The 21303-nt window shown below is 42.2% G+C and overlaps 1 protein-coding gene across 5 annotated transcripts in view; it reads right to left on the bottom strand.

The window, feature by feature from the left end:
- The window catches only part of SH3KBP1 (SH3 domain containing kinase binding protein 1), a 235083-nt gene extending 216186 nt beyond the window's left edge, over window positions 1-18897 (bottom strand). For all 5 annotated transcript variants that reach the window (XM_074906362.1, XM_074906343.1, XM_074906371.1 and 2 more), the window contains exon 1: window positions 18342-18897. In XM_074906362.1, coding sequence (XP_074762463.1) covers window positions 18342-18345 — 4 coding nt within the window. In that variant the 5' untranslated portion in view covers window positions 18346-18897. The remainder of the gene's footprint in view (window positions 1-18341) is intronic.
- Window positions 18898-21303: the final 2406 nt, after the last annotated feature.

The following is a 21303-nucleotide window of genomic DNA, read 5'->3' as shown; positions in this document are numbered from 1 at the left end:
TCAGCTATTCCTAGCCTTGTATTACCATCAATCCAAACTGTAACATAAGAACTCATGAAAGAGAATTAAAGCTACTTATTACCAACCCTGTTGGAGACTGGCACAGTACAACTCATTACTGCAATGTCAGGGACAAAGATTTTTTTAATTTAATACTTAGTGGTTTGAGTTCAAAATACTAAATTTGAAATGTTAATGCTATGAACCAGGAACTGAAATGTAACCTCTCAGCTATATTTAAAATAAGCATATCGGGGAAAAGCCCTGTTGATTAAAAGTTTAACTATTCCCACCTTTCATTCCCCAAATTAATCTTGCATATATATCAACAAAAAGATTTTGTTGATAATTACATACATTTTTCCCATTGATTAGTTTGCTTCCTTGACACATTTAAATTACAAGTAAAATGTAATCTCTTAAAACTGACCTAGTCAGAATAAGCATTGCTTTAATAACACCACCAATATTTGAAGATAGAATTGTCTCAGTTCATGCTATTTTCAAGTACTGTACAGTGTCTTTCCAATTACAAAATGAATCAAGAAAAGAAACAGAGATTGGCTACTGTACAACAAAAGCTACATTACATCAGCTCCTGGTGACATCTGAAATGTGTGGGCACAATGGAAATGTTATTAATGTCCTTGGCACTATTCCATCCAAGTAACAGCATCCATATGGCAACACCACCTTCTGCAGCAGCATGGTTTCACACACAAACGCACAGCTTAAAACTAGTGTGTATAGTTAGACACAGCAGTCAAAGAGTTAAGAGCTTCTCTACTGTAAGTTTCATGTTTTCACTTTTGTTAGTCACTCAGCTTCATGAGAATGATAAACACGTGTTGCATTGGCTTACCCAAAAAACCAGAACTGAAACTAGACAAACTACCTTCAAATATTCTACACTAAAGCTTTAATTTAAAAGTTCAAATTACATTTCCTCAGAAGAGAGTACAACAGGGCTTTTCTCTTTTGCATAAAGATAACTGTTCAGAAGTAACAAAGACTTAACAGCATGAACAGGCATCACACAACAATCCTACTCTATGTCACACTGCATAAGCCTCTACAGGAAGGTCTCAGTGACTATTCATGTTCTCTACCACCTACAGTAAATTGATCAATTATCAGAACCTATTAATCAAGAAGTTGGAATGTGCTGCCTTTCTGTTACATGACATTTCTCTTATAAAACAGTTACAAAGAATAGTTTGGTAGCAAATACTTATTAGTTTATCAACATTTTCATTAATTACATTTTCTAATGGGTTAACAATCTGGCCATCAAATTCCATCTACCTCAAAACTTGCTAGACAAGGTCTTCCTTCAAATGTTCTATTCTGTTTGAGAGACGTAGGTATAAACGAATGTACTACGGTTTCAGTGCTTATGGGCATACTTAAAAAAAAAAAAAATCAGTATTGTTGCTAGACAGCAGATTGCAATGAAATTCTTCATAAAACATTAGGAGCCACTAGGTGGAAAAAATCAGTACCTTTTATTAGATCTAATCACAAAGCATGATTTACATTCTGAACTCAAATTTAAAAACAAAACAAAACAAAAAAAACACCAAAAAAATAACCAAACCCCACACAACAAACCAAAACTCAAAGATTCAGTAGCACTGCTTTCCTAGATGTGGAGGGCTAGAAGGCCTGAAAGTCAAATGTGACCTAAAAGACTGTTGTTTTCTGGACTCAGGATCACTGTTCATTTCAGGAACACTGAGCAGCTGGCAGGCCAATCGTATGTGGGATGCTGTGGTACAAATATGTTTGAGGGAAGAGGAGGAAGACAGATTCATATAAGGTCTGGCAGGATTTACTGCAGATGGCACAGCACTGATGAAAGGGGAATGCACCAGCATAACCACTGAACCCCACCTGGGGCTCCAAAAGTCCTTCCTAGCTGAAACCAACACAGCTATTGCAGGCATCATGTTGTAACTTCTCTATGATGACTGTAACTAAATGCTTGTTTGCATCTGGGAAGGAAGGGTTCAGGTGGGGCTCTTCTACAAGAGAACAAAATCTGTAGTTTGTAAAGACTCAACTATCTCATCATTGCACTTTATAATTCTATATAAAGGAGCCACTAAATAGCCCTTTGATGCATCACTCTACCAAAATGGAAATGTCTGTTGCCATGTGCTGCCTCTGAAATGCACACAAAACCCAATATAATAATAATAATAATATACCATTCACTTTACAGTTTAAGTGTAGATTGCAACTGAGATTTTTAAGAAAGCTTGAGCTCTTAGTTTTGTAGCACATCTGTGGCATAAAAAATTAACAAACGTTATTTTGTATCTGCTTGATTGCAAGCAATTATTGAAGAACTGTAATTTTCTTGAAATATGAATTCCAAATTTTGTTCATTTTTTTAACATTTTTTCTTTTGCAACACTTACTACCAGGAGTAATACTCTCTGCTAAAAGTATCTGCAAGGATTTAGCTTCATAAAAAAGAAAAGCTTGAAGGGGAGGAAGACAGAGTATCAGAAGGAAAACCTGCACTAGTCAATCTTCAAGAGGTTAAATCCATGCTACATGCTATAGCAACTCCTCTGTTAAGACAACTTTCAGTTTACTTTGTACATTCCTATTTCCCCTTCCAAAACAATGAGGTGGAGCTAAAGGTCATAGTCCTAGAATAGTATCTTCACTGGATCACTCTGTCAAAGAGCAGAACAGTCACAGAAGAGGCCACTGAAGTCATACTGCACATGGACCTTTTTATGTTACAGTCCCAGTCCCCTCCCACAGGCCACAAGTCTCTTCACCCAGTCTGCACACTCGTGAGAAATGCAGTAGGTAGCATGGAGCACTTAGATCAGATGGGAAAAAGCATTTGAGAGGAAGACCCATTGCGTGCAATTCACACATACACACACACAGAGGCACAGAAACAAAGGAGCTGTGCAGAGGACCACAACCAAAACCTAATTTGGAGGACAGAGTGAACACTTGGTCTAGAGCTGTCCTGATGTGACTCTTCTTGGGCAGCAGCAGAGCTGAAGCCACTCCAGCTGACACAATGCCTGAGCTGTCCTCCAGGAAAAGAGGAGAGCTAGTTTTTTGTTTTTCAAAGAGGGATCGGTACGCTTGGTTCCAACTTTAAAAAACACAAACACCCAGTTATTCTAGTGGAATTCACCCAGCAGGACAAAAAATACTTTATACTCCAGCAGAGGCATTTGGTATGACCACAGTTCATCACAAAAATCTTGCAGTTAGGTAAAATCTTTACAGTTAGGTTAACAACAACAGTAAGTCAGTGCGTTTGTATTTCTGTACATACATGGGGCATTTCCATATAAAATATGCACCTCATAACTATTCCGTGGTATACAACTTCTGGCAGGTACTTCTAATAAACACTACGAATTTGTTAAGCTTTTCTTAGGCATAACATAGTAGTTGCCTCTCACAAAATTTATTACATCACACTCGTATTTCTGATACAAACTTTTAAACAATATGCCAAAGCACATCTGATCATCAGAGATGTTCATGCACATGCAACTACAGAGTAAACAAGGAAAGATCACTGTGGTAATTCTAAATGGCAGCAGCTACATCTGTAGTCCCAAAGACCCCCTTAGATACCATTTTGGATACAATACATGTTAGGATTTTACTGGTCCAAGTCTTCTTAACCCTTTTTAAAGAGCAAGATTGCATAGACAATCTTTGGCACTCATGTGGCTGGCAGTCTGAGAAGCACTTGTATTCCACAAATTAATTCATCTTTTCCTGCAGGGCAAAGCAGTCCTTGCCTCAGACAAGCTGCTAGAATCTGACTGTTGCTACTGAAAGAGATTAATTTTACTGTAATTCACTGGTTCTATCAACCAGATAACCCTCAACTACAGCAGATGCTCCCAGTATATATCATTCGCAAACAAACTTACTTTTGGTTCACACTGTCACCAAGTTCATAGATGATGCACATTGTGTTAACCTGTAACTGAAGTAATACAGTGCCTCTTAGAGGCAAAATTGTCTTGAGAGTTGGTCCACTTGTTTTAATATTTTTGTTCCCCTCAGATACTAATGCACATAAGAAGCCATCCAGAAGAAATGGAAGACATTCAATTTGGAGGGAAACATTTAACATCACCTTAACATGAGTTTCTGCCTCCTCCATTATTCATAAAAATAATTCAAAGTTCTGAAAAGTATAAAGGATTATAACCATTGTTGGAATAAATAGAAAAGGAGAAGAGGACTGTAACTTAAGCTAAGCAAAGACAAATAATTCCCATTTGACAAACTATATATTCATAAAAACTTATTAGCAATGGTACTCCTGTGGTTTCTAATCACATTTTCAGACAACTGAGAAGCTAGGAAAGATATTAGTTACTTCTTCAGAACAAAAAGGAGAACAATTATACCTAAATACAGATAGAACTATATATAAAATTACCATTTGGCTAAATTAATGAGAATTGCTACTGAATGAACATATCAACATAACAAGGAAGCAGGATAGAAAAGATGATGCCATGAAGGTAACTGCCGTTGAAGATTACTCAGAAGTACTAGTCCAGTATAATTGCCACGTGATTCTAGTCCCAAAGTTGCCTTGATAACATTTGTAGATGCTGATGGAAATGCACTGAGGTGGAAGGTCAAACAAATAAAAAAACTGGAAAGCCAGGGAACAATTACCTTTTCAGTAATATGATGTAGTGACATTTAACTCCCTGGAACACGAGAAGATCTTGTCAACAATTTCTTCACAATCTTAATTTTGTGTACTTCATAGCATTTAATTGCTAAAACTTCAGAGCTTCTAGAACAGTAACAGTCACCTAGCATCATTACAATCAGACTAGAAGCATGAGTGTAATTATGAATATGATCTCAGATGAGCTTGGAGGATTTTACTATAGATGCCTAAACTGTTACTATCACCACCCATCTTTGCCAAAAGTAGCAACCCTTTTGCACAGGAGGAGGATGGGGAGAATATGACATACTCCTCTGCATTTTAACCACATTTGCTTAAAGTACTGATAAAAACGGGTTTACATTAAGTAACTAGACTGAAAAGTGGTGCACAGATACATCCTGTTGTGGTATTTCTGCTGTTCTAAGTGACAATTTCTGCAAGAAGAGAATGCTAGCAGCAATAGTTCGATACAGCCAAAATCCTTGGACTGTGTTACAGCCCTTTGCTGTGCAATGCCAGCTGCAAACAAACATGGTGTTTTATAATAATTTCAAAGCTATGTTGTCTTCCCTCAGTTTCATGGAATTCTAATATTTTAAAGACAACAGTTGCAAAATATTTACCCTAGCAGCAGCTCTTGTGATTCAACCTGTCAACTGTTAAGACTACAAACCAGCACCATGTTTTAACCAATGTATTATAAACTGTCACAAAGAGATGTGTTGTACAACAGTGAGAACCTGGACAAGATGTAGAAAAGAAATAATCAGCTTTTTTCTTTTTTTAGTTCTAACCCTCTTTTGTATAAATCCAAGCATTTCCATCTACAAAACTTTACATTTAGAGGAAGGTTAGGCCCAGTATGGCACTCCTCAGCAGGAGGAATATATATAAAATATATATAATTTATAAGCCAAATGAAAAGACACTTAATATCATGCTTCCACATACAAAAGATTGTCAGGCATTACAGGAGCTATAAAAGCTATGGATGTGCTGGGGCTCATAGCTCTATGTACAAGAGCTCAGACCATAAGTAATTTGCATTTCACTACTACGGTCCAATACAAGATTTACATGCCAGCATTAAACGATCTCCACTAACCTTTGGATCATGCTAAAAACCCATCTAAAACCCACCTAAGGTGTTAAAAAAACCCCTTAATTTGCTCAATTATGTGAGCAGCAATGGAAGGTAGGGTAGGAGTGTTTGGAGGAAGGACACATTTGATTAAAATAACGCCTTTACCACCCAGCAATATCATATTTTTTCTTGATTAATAATGAAGTCTTATAAGACTGCTGATCATAATCCTTAGCAACTTGTCTCTTTACATGAAATTCTTTTATGCTCTTACCATCACTTGAGGGAGAAATAGTGCTGAAAAAATAATGCTAGTTTAGGAACACATATTACTGTGTATATTCACAAGTTCCAGACAACCCCTGGGCAGACAAACTTAACAATCACATCAGAAAACATGTGTTGACTCTGTGCATTAAAAAGCTTTCAAATTTCAATTTTAGAATTCAGGATGCAATTCTGGAGAAATAAGATTTAGATGGTATCTTTAATGTCTCTGTTTTCTCAGCTCAAATCGGTTTCTGCAGGCAATTTCTTCCGGATGTCACAATAAATGGAATTCAAAAACCAATATACTTCTTTTTGCTCTTATGAACAGAAATGTTTTCACATCACAGCCATTAGCTTCTCTGTTTTGTTTTTCAAAATGCCACGTGTCAATTAGGCCTGGGCAAGGAGGCACTTCCATTAACATTTTATATTTTAATTTTCTTTTAGAGAAATTACCTACATTTTGAACAAGGCAATGCCTTTCAGAAAGCAGAGGTTATGCTGCAAGTAGGTGACACAGCTCTTCTAACAGGTATCTCTAGTAGCAGGTTAAAGACCTCAAGAAGTCTCCTCCACTTGAAGAAACTCTCACTCCCAAGAGAACTTCTTTAACATTTATGACTAGAATAAACCTCCAAGAAGGAGATATTACACAGAGCTCCTCCTCAGAACAATCCTGAAAGCAAAAACTGATGCAGTCCAAACCAGTACATCTGAAAGCTTGTCACTGACTTTCATTGCAAGCAAGAACAGCTTGTGACCTGACGACAGCATTGCTCCAATAGGGCATTTGAGCCACTGTGCACTGGTTCAGTGCAAATGCTCAGCAGAGCAGCTTATGGAGTGAAAGCACAAACAATAACCAGCATTTAGACAGAAGAGCCCATTGCTGCATTGAGGATGCAGGGAGAAAGGGGAGGAAGCAGCAGGATGGAACTCTGTGGAACCCAAGTAAACATAAGCAATGAACCTTATTGTTTTATAAGTAATTATTCTTCTGAAAACCTCCTCCTCCCATCCACCCCAGTTACCAACACTGCTACTGTCTGGAACAGAACAAATAATGTGGACAAGGAAGGAATAATACGACAGATTCTACTAGAGATGAGTAGAACCTCCTCAGATGCTAGCACAGAATCTTTCTATGGCATCCAGGAGGCAGCATGCAGGTTAAAACCATACAACTGAGAGAACCAGAGAGGACAGAGGTAATACTGTCACTGAATGTTATCCACCTTGAGCACTTCTTCGAAGACTAAGCAGAAAGCTCTACTTCTCCCTCATCTAAGAAAAAGGTTTCTGGATTCCATCAATTTGACTGACCTTCCCTGGTTTCCAGTGATACAAGCTCTTGGAGCTAAGGAAATCAGAAGCCTGAACTAATACAAACCTACATTTCAGAGGGTCTAGAGAGGGAAACAACATTTCTTGCATTTAACATCTCTGCCTCGTAAGGCTGAGCTTTTTGGGTTTGGTTCTTGAGAGAGACACTGACAGACTTGAACAGACAGGAACTAACATTCTACTTAAAACAGCAACACCCCGGTTTTAAGTTCTCCAAATTAAAAAACATTGGGACTTCAGAATTCGGCTTTGCTGATTTCCACAACCAGTCTTTCTCCACACACCAGAAGCACCCCTCTTTCATCAGAAAATACCAAAAATGTGGCCAGCAAAACACAATACATAACACACATGTAAGCATTTACCTTCCAGGGTACCAATTCTGACTGAAAAAACTCTGCTGACTAAAGCAATAATCTCTAAAAGACAGCCAGTCCCTCTCCTTCCTGACATGGTATTTATGGGAAACCAGCTGAATGCTTCTTGTTTCCCTAATTCTGAAGCAAAATTCATAAAGGACCACCCACAATTTTGCTGTATTCCACACCAGATTGTCTTCAGAATTCTGTATATCTTTGCATTTTAATATAGGGAGTTTTGAGACTGTGTAAGTGAAGTACATAAGGAAATTTCCTAAAAAGAGAAGTAGTGCACTTGAAAGACAGATGAAAGAGAAGGAAAGATTAATCTGAAGGAAGTATGTATGAAAAGATAACAAAGCATCAGGTGTCTGAACAGACCAAAAAAAATGGGTGAAGAGCATCTTTCTTGAGAAACAGTGGTGTAGATTTATTTAAAAACAGAAACAAACCCAAACCAACAACAAAACACAACTTACAAGGGGAAAGAAGCATATATGTACTTCTTTAAGTGACAGGAAGTGGAGCAACTGATTTCTGACAGAATGGGGTGAAGGAAGGAGAAACACACAGGAACAAACAAGACTATTTTCTGCACAACTGTGAACAAACTATGAAATATACCATGGAGGAATATATATTAACAGATCTCTCATGACTCTGGAACCAGCACAGATGACTTTGAATGGTGAGACCATAGTTCACCATGAACTAGATGGCATCTTATCTCAATCTTCCATGAACAGCAGTGAGATGAGATGTCAGCTAATCAAAAGCACTGCTTACAGGTGCTTCACACACACAAATTGTAGTCTTTAAAATAAGTAGCATGCTTAATGCAAATCAAAGTGAGCAGTTCTGAAAGGCAGTATGAGGTGACAGAACAAAGACCATTCAAGCTGACATCAGTGGTCAAAGTAAAACTGACAAGTGTATTTCAACCGTTTTTCAATGCAGCTAAATAAAGGCATTTGATGAATGAAATGATCAGCAGATACAAGGGTCTTTAATATAACATTTCAAAGAAAATAAAGATCAAGATCTTTCTCACTTTAGAAGGGATTATTGGATGGAGGAGGAAATAGCAGCTGTCCAGGCAGATGAACATTAAAAACAATTGTAACAAAAGACGACAGCAACAGTAGCAGTAACATTTCTCTCCCCACTGAAAGGCTGTTTCTTGCCACAGAAAGAGACGATCTTACTTGTACAAATTAGACGGCTGTTCAAAGGTATGTTTCTTTTCATCATACAGGACATCCACATCAAGCTTTCAGCAGCACTCAGTCAAGCAAGAAAGAAGTCACAGAAGGTACTTTTTTCTACTGTATTAAGACCTTCAATCAATAAAACAGCAGTAAACTAAACTCAGAAATCCTTCTATTAAATACACGCTACCTCTATGAAGTTGGAGCAGTTTTATACAGTTAGCTAAATCTGCCTCACTATGACCAACAAGACTCACAGATGGCTACAAAAAGAAAGAAGCGATTGAGAAGCTGGCCAAATGTATAAGCTAACTAGCTAAAATACAACAAAATCCACAAAAAGTTTTAGTTCTGTGTCACTGGAAAAATTAACTACGTTGTTAAAGTTACTAGCAAAAATAGCTAAAAAGAACATGTACCCAACATTAAGAATACAGCAATTAACAATGAAATCAAGATTAAAAAAGATCTAGTATCAGACCGAGATTAATGACTGAACTAGTTAAATGATCAGCTCAATGCAGCAAATGGCTAAGAATCTTAAAACAGGGTCAAACTTAAATGTTGCCCGTTTCATTAAACAAAACCACAAAAGTGCAGAAGTGTATCAAAACCAGCCAGATCTACCAGTTTAAATCATCTGACTTCAATATCAAAATATTTAAGTCTGAACCAACTCTAGATTTCAAGATTGCATAGTGATTAACCTTTCCTTTCCCACAAGCAATCTAAAAATCACGAAGTTTGTAAACTACCAAGCCAGTGCTCTCAACAGCTGTTGGCAGCTTTATATTTTCTTGAACAAAAATTAAAATTGAAGAATAAAGCATGGTGCATGCCAACAAGGAAAAAAATCTTTAATATCATGAGGACTCTCAAATTTGTGGAGATATTTTGTACCCTTCTGGAACTGGATTTTAAATTTCCATTGTATCAGCAAATGAAGTTACACACATTTCTTGCTACCAGGACAGTCTTCACATGGTGCAAGTTTCTTTTCCCAGTTAATAGGACCATACCTGCCTGGAAATACTGGTACTTACTCTCAGATGTTCAGAAATATCCACTAGCACAAACTCTTCGATCATGCACTCAAGGCAAGGCTTCTCAAGCTTAACCTAAACTAGAGGGCTTTCTTCTCTGCACCCATTTCTCCTTCCCTTCACCCAGTCATTTAAAAGCTGATGGAAACAAAGCTAGGTTCTTCTAGGGTTTAATTTTTCTGGTAGAAGTTATCTGAGGCGTTTTGGCTGGTTTGTGTGGTGGTGTTGTTTTAATCTGATAGTTTAAGCAGAAAAATTGGATACTTGTATCCAACAAAGACTGCAGTTCTCTGGTCTCTCTGAAATAGAGTACTCAGACTATTTCATAGGAAATTGTCTTGCACAGAATGAAAGGACTCGATATGATATTGTTCCATAAAGCTATTGATGACAATAAGGACACAGTCATAGGAAATGGCTGATTAAAGAGAAAAATATCTAGGTAATCAATATTCATCCATAAAACATTCAAATACTGTTTATAAATAAGCATCACCACTCTTCCAAGGCAAGTCATTAATCCTTACATTTTGAAACATAAGGGCCAAGCCACTTTTCTATATACATTCTGAATTTGACAGCAGAAAGTTTTTTAAACTTTGTCACAATGAACTCCAAAATAAAGGCGTCTTTTTCTGGACACACTTTGGAATTTCTGGTGTGCCCTTTTACAGTGGGAAATAGACAGAAGAGCATTAACACTTAATAAGAGCTCGGTGAGACCTCACAGAAAGAACAGCAGGAATGAGAAAAACAGTGAAAAATTAAGCTGAGGTCTTGCTGCTTGCCAGTTTTATATCTGCCACAAGGATAGCAAATTTTCAATGCTGCGCAAACCTATCACAGGAAAAAGAAAAACACCCCACAAAACAACAACAAAAAAACCCACTTGCCAAATTACCGGAGTATTAAAAATGTTTCTTGCCAGTGGCAAGGATGAATCAGCAACCACAGATAGAGGACATATTTGATTTAAACCTGAGATGAAAATTCTCAATGAATGGTTTTATATTTGGCTCAACAATGAAAAGTTCAGTATCTGTATCATTTATGCTCTAATACTTCTGCTACCTTTAAATAAAACCTTTACAAATCTAGCTATGTGAAAAGACAGTGATACATACAAAGAGAACCAGGCTGACATCGCTAGTCAATACAGCACGGAATAGCACCAGCACTTGCACCGACCTCCGAGAACTTCTTCCCACAAAACCAAACCAAATCAAACACCCTGAAGGGATTTTTTGTGTGTGTTCATTTTGAGGCTTTGTTATCAATAAAAAGCACCAACATGTTGCTTTGGAAATTAACAAGCAAGTGCCTGGAAACTGCAAGTGGAGGACAAAAGGTCCTAGGGATTTCTATTTTGCTGGGGGTTTTTTGCCGGGTTTGGTTAGTTTTTAACTCCCCGGGGGAGTTGTGCACCAGTGCTGACTTTGGTCTTCAAATAAGTTAATTTAAGGTTTGGTGTGGTTTTCGTGTGAGCTGGTTTCAATCATCAGAAGTGATATAGCTGCACAGTATGAAAAAGTGAGGAGATAAATAAGAACTTTTTCCTTCTGTACAAGACTTCTAGTGAAATTCAGAGGTGGAGTTCAAAAGGCACCTCTTTATACTGACACTATTAGAGATATTTTCCTCACATAACTGCTCAGCTTTCTATACTGCATTATCCTTGTTGCTAAGAGAATTGTTTCAGCACAGACATAATTTCTGATCCACAACTCTAGACAACTCTTCATCCTAAAACAGAAGCACAAATTCTCAGTGACACCCCCAGTGGAATGCAAACTGTTCTAAGAATGAGAACAAAGACATCCTTTCCCTCTCCACCGCTCATCATCCACGATACTCCTTTCTCTAAGGCAAACTTATGTTAGGAACAAAGCATAGCTGAGACATCGCAACAGTCATCTCACCATACACCTTTAAGTGGACTTTACTACTGCATTCTCAAGAGTTTGTTTCTACTGATGCTTCTCAACTATCAATAATAAAAAGGGGGGGGAAGTAAACTCCATTTGTTAATACAATCCATGAATACTAACTGCAGTATTGCATATTCTCTCACACACAGAGACTTAAAGCTTTTGTTGTGTTTCCTCTCCATGTGAAGCAGACTGTCAGCAATTACTTTTACATTAGGCGAATTACTGAATCTCGATACCTCCTCTCTCATTCCCCTCCCCCTAATATATTCTTTCATTATTCCTCAGTGTATGGAATATAGATGTGCCCTACAGCAACTTCCTGCTTTTTCATCCAGGGAAAACATCCACTCCCTGGTCCAGGATTTCACATTCTGTGATTTAAAGAAAAAACACAGATAGTAACCATTCAAAATCCATCATTTTTTATGAGCTTGCTCTGTAACAGCAGCATCAGAACAAAACAACAGATACCACCTCTGTGGCCGTTTTCTTTCCTTTGATCCCACCAGGGCTAACATGCTTTCAGCACTTCAGCGACCTCTAACATTTCAGACCTGAAATTTCAGCTGCTCATTTCACATTACCAAGCTCTCATTTTTCTCCTCCTAACACATGTGTCCCTTCCCCTCCAAGTGGGGAAGGAGTCAAGGCATTATCTACAAGGTCAATGCTGATCTGCTATATGAATTCTGATACACTGCTGGTAGAAGGATTACCAGCAGTATCTCAAAAAGCCCCCTTCTAACTTCTAGTGAATAGCAATTACAAAAGAAGCAATGTGAATAACATTACAGATAAATTGTATATATTGCATTAGTAGCAGTTTAAACAGAAATACGTATGCGCTCAGCATTAATATAAAAAGAAAACTGCTTCTTGAGAAAGTGTTGCAATTATTACATATACTTCCTTAAACCCGGGCAGAAAAAATACCTTTTCTTAGCAGCTCTAACATAATTTTCTACATATGCATCTTTGATCAGCACAAAAAGAGGAATAATTCTTCTGTTTTAAGAAAGCATCTATTTTAAGTATTCTCTTCTTTATCACACTTTCTGAGCTAAAAGCAACAATTAATATAAAAAAACCCAAAACAAACCACTATATTGGAGACACTGAGAAAAGAAGAGCTACTTGAAAGAAGTAAGCAGAAGAGATACCTACATACAAAAAAGACTGTGCAGTCAGGAATTATATCCATCATCTTTTCATATACACATATATTTATATTCCTTGATTTCAGAGCCCTATATTGATCTATGACAACCTTTTATGACAGAAATGTCACTAGCTCTTGTTTTCTAAGAAAAAGAGCTTTGTCCCAGCTAGCTTTGTATGAAATTTTATATAGTTTACCGAAAATATTTTATCACACTTTATGAAAACTCCACTTGAACTCAGACCATGGTGAAATTCACAGGCTGTATAAATATTGTCACCAAACAACTGGAAATCTGATCCTGAACAACTCCAGTGCAACTGCCTTGTTGTGAGAAACAAACCTACCAACAACAACAAAAGAATTAAAATGAGTAACACCCCATATAGGGAGGAGAATAAAGACTTTTTACAGGTTGAGGAAGATTTTTACACAGCATATCCTATGTAAAACCACTTTACAGATGCTTAAAACCTTATTAAAAAATTCAAAGTGAAAAAAAATCATGCTAATCATCTTTCTTATGATCTTTCCTTCTTCAACTGAAACCGTTCAACTGTTTTCAAGGATGACAAGAATGACGCATGCTATTCCTATTTAAAAACATCTGACAGCTATTTTGCTGAAAGGCTCCCAAACCTCCACCATTTTGGAGAGAGAACTTAAAATATGTCAAAGACTAGTCAAGAACCACAAACACACCTACCACCTTCCACAGGAAATTTACACAACTTCTGCTAAGCTCAGGCCTCAAAAACGCTTCACTTTACATAAAAGCGCAGAGCTGCTAGAGAGCTGACCAGCGAAACTCCCCAGGCCTCCCGTTAGAGTGAGCATTCAACAACCCACACCCACAGGGCCAAGCAGAAGCTTTGATGCAAGCGGAGCTCTCTTGCTGGAGGTCAGTGTGGCCCCAAAGGCAGGAAATGTGCTCAGAGTGCTCCCTCTGTTGATGCTTCGATAAGAGAAAAGGAGAAGGAGGATGTGGCATGTCTGAAACACGTAAAGAGAAGTAGAGAGAGGGAAAAAAGATAAAAACGTAGGGGGTTACAAGGGAAGCAGGATTGAACTGGAGGGCAGGGGATAGAGGAGAATTTGGAAAGGGAAAAAAAATAAGAGAGGGGAAAAAGACAGGAAAACGGATTGCAACTAGTACAGAACAGACTCTAAGATAGATTTTTTTATTATTATTATTACATTACTTCTTGGTGTAACATCCCTTTGGTGTGTACAAACAAGCTGCGGTATTTCACAGCAAAGCACCTTCCTCAACCACTAACGTAAAACCATGCAGGCAACAGCTGTCTGCCAGCACTACTAATCTAACTGGTTCAAAGGGCACAAGACTGTCTGTGGATCCAAACTCCTAACTGTGGCAATAGCAGAGGTGATCAATGTGTTTTCACAGAAACAAAAGCAATGTATCCTCTATTTCTCTTTCCCAACAGCAAAGCTTTAACAACACCTTGAATACTGACGATGAAAGTGTTTACTTTTAAGCTGGTATTTACAAGCACCATGATGAAGGCTTCAACTGCTTAGTGTCATGGCAGTATTATTATATAGAACACATACCCCATTAAATGCACTAAACTGTCTGTAGTCTGAAGATGAGCAAAGACTTCATAACAGAAAAAAGGATCTTCCTTCAGCTGCAGAAGTTGGAAGGTCCCAGATGACACAAGGAACTGCACACATCAGTTGTTTTGTGATGATGGCAGTTAAACACTGCTCTCTAGAATGAGACTTGTACTCCTGCATTTTCTAAATTTGATAAGCAGTACACTTCAAACCAGTTTTTCCCCAAGTAGCTACCATACCTTCTTCTTACTTTGCTTTCTGGACCACCAGCTTCAGGAGGTGAAATGCCGGGGTTTCAACCCCAAGCCCCAAATTAAGGTTGACATATGGGTGATTCCCACAGCCCTTCACAAAGGGGTGGTGAGTTTTGCGTTTAAGCTTCCTTCTAGGGTGCTGCGGCCTTGCAGGGAGAGCCATTGGGTAAATGAGCCCCAGGTGTCTAAATTAAGTAAGCAAAGGTCAGGGGTCCCACTTAGGGATAAAAGCTGGGACCACGTGCAGGAAGGGGCAGTGCCTGTCTATAAGGGGGATGCACTTTGCAGAATTTGCTGTTGAGGAAGGACCTCCTGCTTCCCTCGAACTGGGCTCCAGCCAGGTCTGGCCTTTCTAAATGTGGGCTGTGTAGAGATTCAGTATGTGGCTTCCTTGCTCTTATGTATTTGGCTTGTTGACTCAGTTGTCTCCTGTTCCTTCTATGGGAAACTACATTTCACCATTTATTCCACTCATTGTTGACTGTGTGGTGTTGTTGGGGTCAGTGGGATTGATGTCAATTATGTATAATCTGACTTGTTTGTACCCCCAGTGCTCACCCATGTACTGACCCTGTTGTATCAAGTACAATTTGGTTATTGGTTCATCTTTATGCTGGCCATGTCCTTTATGCTAGGCCTAATAACTCGCAAAACAGGAGGACAGTCTGATGTAGGCATGCAAAGCCCACAAATGAGAGACACAGGCAAATGAGACTGAGAAGTTCTCTAACCATATGCAATTCTAAGTACTCTTTAAAACAACAACAACAAACCCAACAAAACCCCCAAACAAACAACAATCACTCACACAGAAATCCCCCCAAAACACCACCTCTCCATTTCTCACATTAAAGGACGGGGGCTGAGCTTGTTCCACTGTATTCACAATTACCTTTAAAGTCTTTGCCTTACCCACCTTTTACATTTAGAGAACTATACCACCATTATTTCACTCAACTCTCCTGACAAGTCAATTCCAAGTGAAAATTAATTCGCTTTAAAATACTCTAACTATAATGTCATAGAGGAGCTCATAAAACCTCAATAAAGCTTTATTTCTCACAAGGTTTGGCATACGTTCTGTAAAAAATCTTGGGGCCATACGCTGAACTTTACTATACACATATGTGTAATATACACATATATATACATGCACAGGCTTGAAGTAATAACAGTATGTAGTGCCATACAGAAAATATAAATGGTTAAAATGGAAGGCATACAAGTAATTTCAAAATAAAACATTAGGAATCTTAACAGCGCAGTACACATAAAGAATCTACCTATTCCGCATCTAAAATACCTTCCAAAAATGCTAACAATGTTAAAAATGTTTTTAATAAGACTCTGGTTTCATCTGATATCTCCTAGAAAGATTTTGCTTTCATATTTTGCTACTCATATCTTCACTTTCTTATACAACTTTTTTATTGGTTTTTAAACTACAAGGATCACTTAGCATTTAAAGATATGAACAACAACAAAAACACATCTACCTTCCCTCCACTCCCATTTTGCAAAGAAAAGTCTGACTGAATCACAGTGCTTTGGCAAAGTCATGATCCAAGTGAAGTTTAAAGGAGCCAGATGCAAACGATCATGGCCAGCCCAGGGGAGGGAAGGGTGGGCAAAAGGAAAAAAAGATGGCCTTCACTGCTAAGTTACAGTATTCAAAAACCTTTCTAGAGCTCTATCAGCGCAAGTTACTTCACTGGACCTTTATCGCTTTCCTTAATCTTTTGTACTGTGAAGCTAAAAAGAGGCTAATATTTGGACTGTGGATTCGGCAGAACTCAGAAAAACCTGACTATCACAATACAAAGTTAATAAGAAATAAATGCACCGAGAGAAGATAAGAAAACTAAAACATTTTTTTAAAATTACATCCTGTGACATGTCTTACTGAAGACGTATTTTGCTCCATTCAGCAGTTATAAACCCTACACCTTATTACAGCACTACGTTTAAAATCGTATCTGTTGCTGCCAAGGACAGAAGTTGAGAGCTGTGTTGGCAGGCAGGCAAACCAACCCTCGCAGGGTCTTCTACAATGCACCCAATTAAACGTGGCGCTCTGGGATGCCGGCCTACTGTCAGCAGCGTCAGAGTTCACCCAGATCAATACAGCTGGATGAGCTGCATAGGGATGAATGCATTTCAGCCTGACTCGGAGGACTAACTGGAAGTCAATAGTGAAAAGCCAGCGCTTAATCTTGCAACGTACAGGTACGGCAGCTGTGCAGCACTCTAGCAGTACCCCACAAACTGATCTCTCAAAGAACAAAGGGACGGGGCTTTTTCCTCTATTCCCATCATCACTGTATTAAACCAGGTAAAATTGTGTAACATGTCTGCCCACGTAAAACGCGTTCTATTCAGCCGGTTTAGTGACACCGCTCTCGGGCTTCCCCACCGTCCATCAGCGTTGCCGCTACCGTGAGCGCAGCGGGGGCCTGAGGACGGCCAAACACCGGTGCCTCGGAGCACCGCTCGCCGCCGCCTTCAGACGCCGGTCGGTGGGTCCACCCGGGGCTGCCCACCAACGGCCGGTCGTTTCTTTTGTTCCCTCCAACCCGTCCTTTTCCGCCGGGCACCGTGCTGGGCAGAGGGATCCGCGGACCAGCGCCGCCCCGGGGCGCGTCCCTCAGCCTGCCCGCGCCTGGCACCGCCGCCGCCGCCTCGCCCCGCATAATGGGACGATTCATCCCCCATCGTCCCGCTGCCCGCGCCTCCCGCGCCGCACAGGTGGCGGGCGCTGCCCACCCCGGGACGGGCAACCAGCCGCAGCCTCTTCCCGAAGCCCGCGGGAGCCACCTCACGGGCAGCGGCCGCCGAGCGCAACCGCCCCCCGCGGCCCCGCACCCCGGCCCCCAAGGCCGCCCCCGTGCGGCGGGGCGGGGCTGCACGTCCCGTCCCCACAGGTCGCCCCGCGCTCCCCTTCATCCCCCCGCCCGCCGGCAGCCCCTCGGCCGCAGGGGCGCAACCTGCGCGCCCGCGGCGGAGGTGTTCGTGTCGTCCCCACCCGCTCCGACCGGCCCGGCCCGGCGCCACCACCGCCGCCCCCCCGCCGCCGGGGGTGGCCGTGCCCGGCGCGAAGGCGGCGAGGCCGTGCGGCTCGTAACCCTGGCAGCCCCGCTCGGGATCCCCCTCCGCGGCAGCTCCGCGGCGCGCCCGGCCCTCGCCCCGCCGCCGCAAACCCCGACCCTCCGCCTGTCACATGAAAACAATTACCGACTCGGCCGGGGGAGGGGAGAAGTTAAAAGCCATGAGGCGGAGGAGCGGAGGCCGGCGGCGGCCAGCTCCCTCCCCGCCGCCCCCGGCCCTCCGTGGCGGCGGCGCGCACCCCACCCGCCGGGGCGGGAGCCCCAGCCGGCCCCCCAGCACCGCCAACTCGGAGCTGGCGGTTTGAACTCACCCATTTATGTCGAGCTGGGCTTTGCCTGGCGGCGGAAACAGGCTGAAAGTTTGTGGCGGCTGGCCGCGGCGAAGGGAGCGAGACAGCCCGAGCCGCCGCCACGGGAAGGAGAAGAGGCTGCTGACAGAGCCGCTCCCTCCTCCGGCGGCCGCCGCTCTCAGCACCCGCTGCAGCCGGGCTGCATTCTGCGTCCTGCTCGCAGCATATGTATTCGTATGTATTAAGAAAAAAGAGAAAGAAAAATCGGGCGAGAGTAGGGACTCGGTCTTCAGCTCCTGCCAGCCACCCGGTTCCCCGCTGCCGCCGGGCAGAGCAGCTCCGGCGGAAAGCGCGGCCGAGCCCGGGCGCCCAGAGGCGGCTGCTGCCGAGCGACGGGGGCCGGCGCCTTTCCCCGCCGGCCGGTGCGTGCGGCAGGGCAGGGCGAGGTGCGAGGAGCAGCCGGGTCTCCCCGCCGCGGGCTGCCGCCGGTGCTGCCGCCGCTGCTGCTGCTGGAGCGAGCGGCGCGGCTCGGCGCTGCGGGAAGTGTCGCGAGACTGCGCCAGAGCCGCTGCGCCGCCTCGGGCCGCCGGGAGCGGCGGCGGCGGCGGGGGAAGGAGGGCGGGGAGGAAGGAAGCGGTGCGGCGGTCCCCGGCGGGGGCAGGGTCGGGGGAGCGGGGTGCCGCGGCGCCCCGGGCCCGTCTCGCCCGGCGGCGGGAAGGGGGTCGCTCCCGCCCTCTGGGGCCGGGAATCGGCGGCCGGGCAGGGGCAGGCGGCGGGGACGCGGGCGGGTGGAGGTCGCCTTATTTCGGTGCTGGGGAAAGAGGGAGGGCGCTCCGGGGTCCGGGCGGCCGCTCCCAGGGAGCGGGACAGGCAGGGGCCGCAGGCTTCTGCCACCCGCCTTCCCCCTCCGCCGAGCCGTCACCTGCTGCGGGCCGGGCGCGGCCCGGCCCAGCCCTGCCGTGCCCGCGGGGCTCTGCCCCCAGGGCGGCGGGGAAATGCAACGGCAGCTCCGCCGGTGCCCCTCGTCGCGCCGCGTCTCTCCCGGGCCCTGGCCGTGAGGGGAAGGGGGGCAGCGGCGGCCCGGGGCGCACCGGAGGGAGCCGCCACACTCCCTCCCGCCCTTTCACAGGTTTGACTCTGGAGGCCGGGAGGGACGGAAGGGAAAAAAAAAGCAGAGTGGCAGGTGATTGTTCTTTTCGGGTAGTGTGGGAAGATGTGAAACGCAGCCTACGATGAAACTGAGCAATAGAGCGAGCAGTTCGCAGAGATCAGCAACACTTCCCGACAGAAAAGCACCTGAGGAGGGCGGGGAGCCTTCTGCCCAGGCAAAGACCATCAGGAGAAAACATACACTAATAGCAGAGGGGAAGAGCAAGTTAAAAACTGTATAATCTGGTATAAAACGATGAAAGTATAGGTAACATCTTTTACAGCACAAGCACCTTCACTATTAATGAAAAGGTTAAGCAAAAAGGCCTGTTCTAACCTCAGGTAGTTAGACTATGAAGACAGAACACTGCCACTAGTGTAAGGGATAAGATTTTTGTATTCTTCCTGCCCCTGCTCCCAACCAGATACAAAGAAAGTCCATTTGAAAAAAGTTTTTTGAAGGTTGGACATGTGTAAGGGAATAGATGTCTTTTGAGGTAGCATCTGGGGTCTTGGCTATGAAAATCCACATTTTTAGAATTGTGACTGGTGAAGTGTTTGAGAGAAAATTAGAACAGTTTAAACACAGGAGAGGTTTAAGCAGTTACACTGAATTTCTAATTCTTGACTTTTATTTTTTTAGAAAAACAAAAGCAAGTTTTGATAGCTGTGGTTGAAGTTACTGATTTACATGCCACAGGAGTAATGGAACACCACAAATAATGCAGTTTGTCTTTTCCAATTCTAATCTTTTGGAAAAAAATGATTGTGATTCACTAAAACCTTCACAGAGATAAAAACTTTTTTTTTTTAAAAATCACTGTTAAACATAATGAAAAAAAGGAAAGCAAGTTCAACTATGAAAAGGAATGCAATGAAAGAGGTTAGGTACAGACAGCCTCCATCCAGTCCAGTGTTTCACTGAAAAGTCAAAGACTTGAACCACCCTCAGTATGGTTTTCAGGAATACCGGGACACCAAGTCACAAACCACTGACAGAGTTCTAAGACTTGGGAGAAGGGGAAAGTGGGAAAAAAAAAAAAAAAAAAGCACTTTATCTTCATACATACAAAGAGCATCTTTTAGCCAGTCACATTACCAGAAAGCAAACATTCACTCATTCATACACACCTTTAACAAAACAATGCTGGTTTGTAATCCACAATTCCCCATTGCAGAATGGCATTTGACCTCTAGTACTTGAAAAATTTACAGGATTAATTCTGGGAAATTATCAAAATAAGAAGCAGCAGTGTTTACTTAAGTATTATGACAAACTAGCTGAAATTGTAAAGTTAATCAGAACAAAGCATGTCAAATGAAGTAGAACTGAGGTAACCTGGTTTGAGAAGGAAGATATTTCTGTTGCTAGCATGATAATATATGAAGTTTGACTTTCCAGTGTTGCAGCTGCATAGCTTAAGGTGGAGTAAACGGTATAACAGTAATTTAGCTTGGCATGTACATATCAATAGCACTGCTTCTGTAAGCTCTTCAGGGCTGGTAGTAAAAGTGACAAGGAATAACACAATGTAGTCATGTCACAATGTCAGTCTTACAATGCATAGGAGAAAGCTAATTTGATGGTGCTCTCAAACAGACTGCCAATTTCAGCTGTATTAATCTATGGGAAATTTTTTTGCTTTCCCAAGTAAAGCAGTTACACAGTACAGCAGGTCATCCCTTCCAGAAAATAAGAAAAACTCATTGTAAACTGGGGGGAGCACTGTGGTAGTAACTCCAAGATTTAGCTTCCCATTGTTCCTAAGCCAAAGAATTTCTGTAGGACTGATCTTGTGATCCTATAGAGCCTACCCCTCAGCTGGGGCTTCAG

This window comes from Athene noctua, chromosome 1, assembly GCF_965140245.1.
Source record: "Athene noctua chromosome 1, bAthNoc1.hap1.1, whole genome shotgun sequence".
Lineage (NCBI taxonomy): Eukaryota > Metazoa > Chordata > Aves > Strigiformes > Strigidae > Athene > Athene noctua.
This window is presented reverse-complemented; position numbering and strand designations above follow the sequence as displayed.